The sequence below is a fragment of the Tauraco erythrolophus genome, chromosome Z (genome assembly GCF_009769465.1).
Source record: "Tauraco erythrolophus isolate bTauEry1 chromosome Z, bTauEry1.pri, whole genome shotgun sequence".
Lineage (NCBI taxonomy): Eukaryota > Metazoa > Chordata > Aves > Musophagiformes > Musophagidae > Tauraco > Tauraco erythrolophus.
In genome coordinates, this window is record NC_141496.1 from 29,259,517 (window position 1) to 29,270,053 (window position 10,537).

Below are 10,537 nucleotides of genomic sequence, written 5' to 3' on the forward strand. Positions count from 1 at the left end.
TGCAGAAAAAATATAATGGTAATAACAAAGATTAATATATTTGTTGCTTTTTCCTACTTGCTCAAGTGAATGACTGATTTGTTCGAAAAAAGAAATATGCTTGTACCATAGAAAGGCTCAATAATACTGGCTGGTTAAAGGAAAAATACTTTTTTTTTTAATTCACCAGAGCCTTATTTTCATTAGCTGTGTGAAAATGTGTGGCCTGGTTTCTCAGATACTAGGAAAGCAGAACTCCTCAATGCTATTCTCCTTTCTGGTTTCTGTTTCCTGCAGATCGAGTTGGTGATACTCAAACGTCACACGGTTGATGTGTTTGCCGCTGGAGACCATTCGCAGCACGGTATTGTCACAGCCAATCTTCATTTGGGCTAATTAGGGAAAAGAGATATAGAGGAGATATAAAGATACATTTATATGAGAGAGAGGGAAAAGAGATGTATAGTGTTGGGAATTGACAAAGCACTGATACATACAATTTTGGAAACAAAGCAAATTTGTGTGTAGTAATGATGAGCAAGCGGTGGAATTGTATTAGTTTTACTTTACAATGGTTTGGGTGTTTAATCAAACGCTGGAACCCTTATTCAGGCAAATGCCAGTCACTTCCCATCCACCCGCAGTCTCTTGTATGCACAAACAAACACGAACGCCGAGGTCTGCAGATGTTTCTCTTGGGAAGGTATGCTGCTGTTGGATACTATGAGCGATGGGTAAGAGTAATGGCACCCTATTCTGGAGATATCCAGGATCAGTGATACTGAGATGTTCCCTGTTAGAGGGATGAGTGATTTTGTTCGTATGGAGGTTCTTCACAGCAATGAAGGTGTGTGAGTGTCCCATTAAGACAAACTAACTCAAAGGGCGGTGCCCAGCGTACAGACCGACTCTGGGGGAAATCAAGAATAGCACTAACCACTGCTTTAGATGAGCCATTTTTCAGGGGTTTGGCAAAACTTATTTAATTTGGGGAACCTGAAGTACATTTCTTTCCAAAGGAGAAACCCATTAGGTCATTGGGAGAGTGGAGGCTGCTTAGTTAGGACTTCCCTTCCTTCACACCACCAGGAAAGCACATTTTAATCTCACCACAGTGCTCGGTATTTTCTCAGCATCAGAGCTTGCTGGTTAAAGCTTTGAACAGTGCCTGGACCATTCAATTGGAGTGTGACCAAAGGCAAGGGAGATGGCAGGAGTGAAGTGCCAAAGTGCCAGGCATGTTCCTCCTCTCTAACTCTGCACAAACAGTGCTGCTGCAATGCACTGGTTCATACGCCGAAGGTACAACCCACCTGCCACAGGGCCTGGTCCGCTGCATCACTGCTATGCTGTGTACTCTGCTGTATTGAATATTAGGAAATGGGGAATTACTTACTTATTTTTTTTTTTTTTTGTGGAGAAAGACATCATTGGCCTGACATAATAGTGAAGCAGGTTCAGAGCCCCCCCCAGGGTTCAAAGCAGAGAGTGGGAGCTCCGAGGCTCTTTAGAGTATGTGTTACTCCTGCAGCAGAAAAGGAGGCTTTGGAAACGCTGAGTAAGTGAGAAAAAACTCCTTAACTGAAAATGTAACTGCTCTGCCTTCATTTGTTATTGATTTCCAGGCTCATCTGGATACTCTAAAAATGACATATGTCATAGGATAAGCATTTTAAAATTATGTAACTTAACCTTGCTATAATGACTACTGCAGGGGCAAGCGAAGGTGATTGTGGGTGTGCTGTATCCCACACCCCAGCCACAGGGTCAAACAGCTTTAGCTCTCATGTTCTGCTACATGTGAAGTTCACCAGTCTAGCAGGAAATCCGGGTTTGGAGGGGCTTGGCACAACTCCCACTGGTTAATTCTTTTATCATGTGGAGGTAAGTGGAAGGAGGAGTTCTCACCAGATCCGTGAAAAGAGTGACAGAGATCAGCCAGTGGAAACATCTTGGATGGGTCTAAGCTGGTTCCTCCCAGCAGCTCTACAAAATCTCCCACTCCCGCACAGCCTGCTGTTGGCTTCTAAAAAGACAGAGGTTAAAAGATATTTATCATCTCTTTTCAAAACGTAACAATTCTCTAGACATGATTGCAGTCAACAGTAGGTTTTAGAAGTCCTCTCTGCTCTAACCCATGTGAAATCAGGCTGTTCTCATCCTGAGCGATACTATTTCAATTTGACATTGATCAGTTAATTTCCTTAAGGGATTCGAAAGAAAGACCTAAGAGGATTCTGAAAATTACTAGCAAGTAGTTAAGGTTTTGATTCAACTGCTTTTAGTGCAGATAAGCAATCTGACTCTGGATGCTTAGACATGTAATCAAATTAATACAGTCAGGGGCTCATGCACACTCAGCTGGCAGGCAGGAACTTGAACTCCACTATATTGTACTTATTCATAGAATCATAGAATGGTTAGGGTTGGAAGGGACCTTAAAGATCATCTAGTTCCAACCCCCCTACCATGGGCAGAGAAATCCTCCACTACACCAGGTTGCCCAAAGCCTCATCTAACCTGGCACTTATTCCTAAGTGTTGCTGAAATGTACTATTCTGGCAAAGTTTAATTAAAGTAAGAATTAACAAAAAGAGTAGTTTTGTATGACAACAATGGCTTACTGTATATTAGACCCACAAATGCTCCTTTCCTGAAAGTTAACACCGTTTGCCAAAAGCATCTTGCACAGACATCTTGTGCACTTTTGGGCTGTGATCCATGTGCTACTGTTTAAATGCCCGATTTCTTTATTTGCCATCCTGGTATCGTCTCTTGTCTGCCCACTGCTGAATAAGTCAACTCACTGGGCACGTGTCTCCAAGCCTAGTTTGGGACATGTTTGTTTTCTGGCCATCCTGAACCACCAGTCCTGCTGCTACTGCTTCACAGATGTCAAGAAGGGAGAAGGAGCTCGTGATGGGCCAGGGACACTGGCTAGGACTGCAGAATTGGGCATACAATTATTTTCAGCTAATTCGTAAGGGAGGAAGATGGGTATGTCTTGTATATAAAGGCTGTACTATTGATGAAGATTTTTGTTTGCCTTCTTTTGCCATTGTTTCTTGTGTATGCAAAGTGGGCTCTTCCTCTTCTGTGAGGAAGTGAGAGTCCCTGTGAAAATGGCATGTAAAGCTAGAGTATAACTGCGAACTGACTTGAGCCAAGTCATCCAATATTTAAAATCCACAGTGCTTCGACTGATTTTGTCCTCAGGCACCACGCTGTAAGCTGAACTGCCCCTGTCTGGCCAGCGGTTGGTCTCTCTCAGCATTGCCAGGCTGATCTTTTCTCCTGAGCACTTCCTATCTGCAGTCAGCCCTTTCCTTGCTCTCTGCCCGCGCGCTTGTGCTTCCTCTTCACCGTGTGACTGAGACGTAAACATCCCTTGAAAACTCCACGCATTTCTCCACTGACCTCCTCAAATCTTTTTTCCACTGAACATGCACCCAGGGGCTTGTGACCTCCAAAGCCAGACCTCCCTCACCCTGCTTGCTTGTGCCTCCATGGGACAGCCCTCACAGGAGCTTCCAGTTTTCTTCCTAAATCTCAGACCTCAGTGTTAGACTCCTGAGACATTCCTAGCAGATCCTTTTCCTCTGTCACCTCAGATGTTACTAATTTCATCTTAGTTTTGAAGCTTAGCCCCCTCCCAATCTAGCGCCTTTGCTGCAGTGTTAGAAGAACTGTTCCTGCTGCAGATCAGCACGTACAGCTAGCTTCTATTGCTTATTTCTTACCTTGACCAAAACAGACCATCTTTGTACTTTCACTCATGTTGCCCCTTTTGCTGAGGTACCACACACTGACCCAAATAACTGTTTCTTCATTTTGCTCTACACCCTCCTTTATCCTTTGATGCAACACCCTCAAAACAAAAAACCAGATGTGCGGAGACCCCTGTGTGTTGCACTGACAGAGACTGTCACTGGTTCTCTGACTGCCTCTTCCCATCGATTGTCTCTTTTGTTGCTGCCTTTTTGTGTCCTGCCTCCACCAGCACCTTGCACACAACCATTGTGGGCCTTGACTTCTGCTCAGGCACTGGCAGTCCCTGTGAAGGACCTAGGCTGCCAGTCTTACTGGCGCCAGAAAGCAAACTTTCTTGCTCCTGTTTTTGTGGATATTTTGGAATTTGCACCTTCCTGGGCCTCCGAGGCACAAGGTACTACCAACAGCTCTAGTCCTCTCCCATCCGGTCATCACCAAGCACCAAACGCTGTGTCCAAGCCCCAGCCCCATGCTGTGCATCAGAGCAGACAGAGCAGAGGATGCTCAGCAAGCCAAGCAGGGGATCAGTTGTGAGGTCGTTTGTATTTTCACCATGCTAATACCTCACCACCTAACTCGTGCCTCCTTTCTCCATTCAGAGTGGTTGCTGCTTTCGTTATTTTAAATATAGACAGACAGCTCTCTGGCAGAGCACTCCTTTCTAATGAAATTCTTAGCCTTTGTTATGGCAAGCAATATTTACATGCATTAATGGTACTTTGCATAATTCAATTGCCTCTGCAACATTACAGAGACAATAGTCACAGAGGGAGACCCAGCTCTCATCTCTTGAGGGGAAACCAGAGCCCTCGGCGTGCGTGCATGTGGTCTGGAGCACACATGCCTCTGCAGCCAGTGCCACAGGCCATTCACACCTCATCCCCTTCCCTCTCCCATGGCCAGGAAAAATGCACGTGGTAGTAATTTCCTAGAAAACAAACAACTCACCTTTAAAAAGAGGCCATTTAAATGTCCCAGGATAAGATCAGATATTTTTATCACCACTGGGTAGATTATGGAGAAGCTGCAGTTTCTGTGCTGATGAGGAATGACCATGGTAAACCTTCCCGAGGGAGTCTGAGAGATGACGTTGCAAGCTGGGGCACAGGAGAAGGTACAAGAGTTATTTGTGCAGTCATCACTGCATGTAGCAAAACAATGTACTTACAGTACTAACAAAGAACAGAAGATTTGATTACTGAAGCTGCAACCAAATGCTGAAAAATATGCATATGGCATTTTCTGGGGTTCTTGCATAGCATTTGTTCCCTAAAAATTCCGTGCCCATTGCTTACTGTGTAGCATGAGCTCTGGCAGAACTTGAGGATGGAGCTGTCAATGGGAGAGCTCACACCCCAAATCTGTACATCAGGGGCTTATGTTGATGGGGGCTCGTACTATATGCTGTCTTGAAGGAGGCTAAACATGGATGCGGGGTTTGTGTTTAACTTTGACTGGTTATCGCTTGATACTGCCAGCAAACCCCCAAGTCCTATTCTGCCCCTCTTAACCGGAGTTACATACCCTGAAAAACCTCCCATTCAAACTAGAGTGAGTACGTGCAGATTTTATATTAAAGTTCAAACTGAATAGTTCAGATGGGGGCGTAGCTTATCATCTGCTTTGCGTGTGCAACCCAAGGGATCCTCCACACAGACCCAGAGGTCTGTGGCTGCTTCAGCAGGCCAGTGAAGGACATCAGCCACCTCCAGCAGCTGCGCTCCTTAATCACTCCTACACCCATGAAGCCACACTAGCGTGGAGACCCAGCTTGCAGGCTTGTGTCTGAACAACTTGGGGTAAGGACAGGGCAAAAATGCCATCATCTTCATACTTTTGTGTGGTGAGGCAGCTGAATCAGACTGGCCTGGACAATAATTGTTAAATGTCCTGTCCTGTCTTGGAAAAACAATGCAAGTGGCCATTATTTGTGCTTTGCCAGGTCACAGGCTTAGGGAAATAACTTGCAAATAGATCCTGGGGATCATGTATCACTCATAACTATCGTATAACTACTCAATACACTGGTTTTGCTGTCCAATTTTTTCAAATATTTTTTTCCTCATTGTTCACCCAAATCTAGAAATTGCCAAGATTCAACTCTCTGAATTAATACTATTTGTTCTAGCCAAATGTGTTGGAACACGGCAATATTAGACTGGAAGAGATCTTCTTTGAAAGAGTGAGCCTTCTGGTCCTGAATATTGAATCCACGCCTGAGTTATCTCTTATGCTTCACTCTTTTCTTCTTGAGCCTGAGTCAAGTCCTCAGGTGTGCTGGTGTGCACGGCTCCGCTGGCGGTACTGGAGCTGTGTCGGTGCAGGTAACATCAGTGAGAGAATTCAATGCAAACCAGCACATTTATTTTGATTCCTGCCCCAAACACAAGCCCATTTGACAGTATAAAACGTAGACTTACGAAAGAGGTTGGTGTTTTTCTTGACTGTGATAGTAAATCCATTGCCTGGCTGGTGAATCCTGAAGAAGATCATTGCCACGTTCTGTGATGACCTGATGTTCCTCTGAATATTGCCGCCTTCGCAAAAGTCTACATATCTTTGGGAAGTGGGGAGGGGATGGTCCAAGGAACTGGGAAATTTCTCTCCTTTGAGTATCCAGCCATCAAATACCTACAGGAGTTCAATAATTGAAAGTAAGGCTTTTGCCTATCACTCTGTTAGCAGAGAACAGAAACATGAAGTATTATAGACACTGTTTTATTTTGACACCAGATGGCCTGTTCAAAGACACCAATTAAAAACAAAAATTCCTTGTATTTATCAATTTCGTAGCATTTGGCTAATTATTCAAGCTTCAATCCATATTTAGGAAAGGGATACATGTGTATTTTAATGTTGTCTTTATTTTCATCAGGTGATGAATTTAGTCTCTTTTTTTTGAAGGGAGCAGCTCTTTTTGCTCCAGCATCACCACATTTGCATCAGTAATTTATTTTTTACTATCACAATTTCATTTTTACTAACAGAAGTTTTTGGCTAGCTTGATTTGGAAGCCGCATGAAACATGTCACCCTCTGAAACCCTGGGCATTAAGTCCATTCATCTGGCCTGTAATTTTCTGCCATCCATGTTTTGCAGCTTGTCATTAATGGGCCACGAGGCTTTCCAGAGGTATTGGAATACAATAAAGCTTCAAGGAGGAATTATTGGCAGAGATATTGCTCTCTCTTACGTCTGTTCTTTCAACTCATCCTAACCACTGGAAAGCAGAACAAATGCTGCCTGCTGGGCTGGACCCAAAGCAGCAACCTCTACAAATCTTACCTTCACAACAAAAATAGCAACAATTTGTCCTCAGTGACTTCAGGGAAATGTGTTGAAAATGTGTCAGAACTAGAAATCTGTATTAACTCTAGCATAGCTGCGCAGTGGCCTGCCTTGCTTTTTCAGTTCCCTCCTTGCTGCTTTCACCTGGTAATTCCTTCCACCCTCCAGTCAATACTTCAAAAATCCCAGGACCAGATCCTGCCATCACTTCAGTGAGTAATCCTAATGTGAGTATGTGTTGGACTCCCTCATGGGAAAGCTGCAGGATCAGTCTCTGGATTTGCCAGAGCTGTAAATTTTCTGAAGTAATGAGACATGGATGCTCAAATTACACCGGGGAAAAGCTGCCTGTATAAATGCAATAGTATAATGCAGAAGCTGGGGACCCCATGGTCAAAGGAAGGAAATCTCTATAAAGCTTCAAAGATCTCTTGGCATTTTTCTAGCCTCCGTAAGTGGCTGTAAGTCTGGGTACAAAGTTCTTGGACCCACAAGAGGCTGAAATCAGCCTGTGTAGCAACATGGGGACAGATCCCAGCCAGGGGTAGGGGATGGAGGGACAGGATTCACCAGGGTAGCGAGCAGGGGGTCAGCATCTCTCCAAGAGAGGCAGACAAGGAAAGGGCTGAAGGGCAGCTTTCCTCCTCCTCCCCGGAGCTCAGCTCAGGGCTGGGTGGGATAGGGTCTGTGCTGTGCAAGGCTACCACAGCAAAGGGCAGGGTGCAAGGTAAGGGGAGCAGCCAGGGGCCGTTGAGCCTCCCCTTCTCTCTCTTCTGGACTCTTCTCTGACTGAGTCCAGATCTCAGTCAACACTTCTGCCTGCCAGAAAAATGCGCTGGTCAAGTTTTTTGATACTGGAATATAAATGGCTCTGAGTCATGAACCTCTTTCTGTTCAGAGCCAATGTCCCGCAAAGCTCTAGTGGGGCCATTTGAAAGAAAGCCTGCAATGATCCACTCATCGATAAGCTGATGCTGTGACCCGCAAGCAGAGGTCCTGAAGCACTAACAGCGGCTCAGAGAGCTGTATCATTATCTGCAGGGCTCGTGTCATTCATGGTGTAATGAGAAAACCCTTCGAACGGGGCTGAGGGTCTCTGCTCGCAGTGACCAAACTTTTCAGTCAGCTCCCCAGGTACGGACACTCAGTAAAGGTGCTCCTGGAAAAGTTCGGAAGAGCCAGTGCTGCAGCTTGGAGAGTGATCCTGAGCCTGCCTCTGACTTTGCTTTTGGGGGGTGGTGATGGGGGGTGGACGAACCCAAAGTGCCTCAGGGAGGAGGAACAGCTGTCCTGCCAGAGATGGCTGCTTAGCGAAAGCCCGTTTTGCACATGCAAACACACACACGCTCGTGCACACACGCGTTTCCTGCCCCATCCACATGTGGCAAACGTCTCGCACATCAGGCAGGAGCAGGGAAGGGGAAGCGCAGCCAGGCTTGCTGGCCCCTTACCTTCAGGAAATCACCCCCTCGGCAGTCGATGTTTACAAAGTCGTAATCTATCACGATGAGCTCCTCAGGCTCCCCAATGAAGAAGGTCGCGCAGTGCAGCTGCGGTTGGTCTGCGGTGAAGGTGAACTGCCCCTCTATACTCAGCATGTCAATGCACCCTGGAGAAACAGAGAGACGGGGCAGCTGCATCAGTCTGCTGGGGAGGGAGACCCAGCACCACCTCCCGCGGTGCAGGGAAGTGGGGAGCAAGGAGAGAACCCCACGCTGAGACCTGGCTGGCAGTGAGAAGGGGGAGACCCAGCTGAAGCAATTTGGAGCCTGCTGAGCATCAGAGGGTGAATAGAAACTTGCAGGTGGAAGCACCAGCGTAAGATGAGAGGCGGGGGAGTAGGGGTGGATGACATGTCGAAGCATCTCTGAGCAGAAAACTCTGTGCGTGTGTATGGGCACAAGGACACAAACACCACAGTCCTTCAGATTTCTCTCTCGTCACAGCTTTTACACCTGTCTCATGCCCTGGAGATGTGACCCCGCCCAGGGACATGGATGGAAGATCCCCATCCTCTCCTATTATTGAGGACCCTCAACTCTGAGCCCAACCTCTTTTCAGAGTCCCATTTCGATCCTTCTGCCTCAACCGCAGTGCTTCTGACATTTTAACACTTTGTCCTTCTGCCCCCTGCCCTGCAAAAAGCACCTGCAGCTCTGTCACTCTCAAATAACCCTTTTCCCCTCCGTGAACCCCGAGCTCCCCCGAGGACTCTCCCACCCACCAATGGTCCCTGCCAGAGCACCAGAGAAACTCACGGAGTGACCGCCGGTAGATCTGCCCTGCAGACAGCTCTCGCTTCAGATCTTCGCTGAGGAGTAAGAAGGGCTCGTCTTCACTGGCATCCCTCACCTGGCGAAAGAAAGTGGGCAAGAAGAGGCTGGGGCAAAGTGAAATGCAGCCCCCTCCTTGCACCCCTCAAGAATAGGCACCAGCAGATTAAATCCCTCCTCCAGAAACAGTAGAGCTGTGGAAGAGCTCAGTCAGAAAGCTGCCGACCTGCAGCAGAGTGGAACAAACCTGGCACCTAAGAGGTGAGCCTAGCAGCTCAGTACACAGCGAGTCTCTTAAACCCTCAGCAAAAATGCAAGTTTGAGAAAAGGGAGGATAAGCAAATTGCAGGGGGAACATGACACACGGGATGGTTGCATTAATGTTACCCAGGTGTAGGTTTAATGCAGGAGGAGCAGGAATAGGAGGGAGAGAGGAAAAAGGATGATGCTCGAAAGCTGGCAGTACAAGTTAGAAGGCAGCAGCTAAAAGCCCAGCAAGGCGCTTTAGTTGTCAGCCCCATTGCTCACCTCTAGGTATCTGGTTTCCCCCTTCGAGGCTGCCAGGAAGATGAGAACGAAGTGGCACTGAAACTGGAAAGCAGACGGCATGCTGACACCTCCTCCGGTGGCCCTCTGTCCCTCCCTCCCTCTCTCTCTCCCGTGGCCAAGTTTCTCCCTGTCTGTGCCGGTAGGCAGGAGCCACTGGGGTATCCTGGAGAGACTCTTTTTATAGAGCTGTTGGGAGGGGAGGCACTTGGTCCCCGTACTGATAGGGTAACCCATGGTAACTGATTTCCTTTCACAGTGACACAGTACGTGGGCATGACGAGGGTCCAAATCACAGCCACAAATTTTCAAGCCCGTCAAACTCCCTTGGCTGGAGGATGTCTTTTCTACTTATCTGTCTGGTGGAGCTGAAAAGGTCTGGGGAGGAGAGCCCACCCCCGTGCAGCCGGGGCGCTCACACACTGTGTGTACTTCCAGCTGCTCCAAAGCGAGGGACAAGGAGCATTCCTCTCTCCTCCTCTTCTGCTCTCCAGTCCCGGGGCATTTCAGACCTGCAGAGCACCCTGCCTCCCTCCTGCTGCTCCGTGACATGCAGATGTCCGCAGCCTCCGTGCCAGGTGCTTTTACCAGCCGGGCCTGGGTAAGCACCCCCGCATCCCAGCATCCACCCCAGGTCTGGGGGATCTGCCACCTTACAGGTCCTGCACCTGCAGCTGGGG

The 10,537-nt window shown here is 47.4% G+C and overlaps 1 protein-coding gene across 1 annotated transcript; it reads right to left on the reverse strand.

The window, feature by feature from the left end:
* Nucleotides 1-213: 213 nt before the first annotated feature.
* Nucleotides 214-10,094, reverse strand: CRHBP (corticotropin releasing hormone binding protein). The gene is made up of 7 exons (XM_009988713.2): nt 9,840-10,094; nt 9,297-9,390; nt 8,490-8,647; nt 6,171-6,381; nt 4,699-4,847; nt 1,888-2,005; nt 214-371 (listed from the first exon to the last, which is right to left on the reverse strand). Exons 1-7 carry the CDS (start codon nt 10,092-10,094, stop codon nt 214-216), a joined length of 1,143 nt encoding a protein of 380 aa, XP_009987015.2.
* Nucleotides 10,095-10,537: the final 443 nt, after the last annotated feature.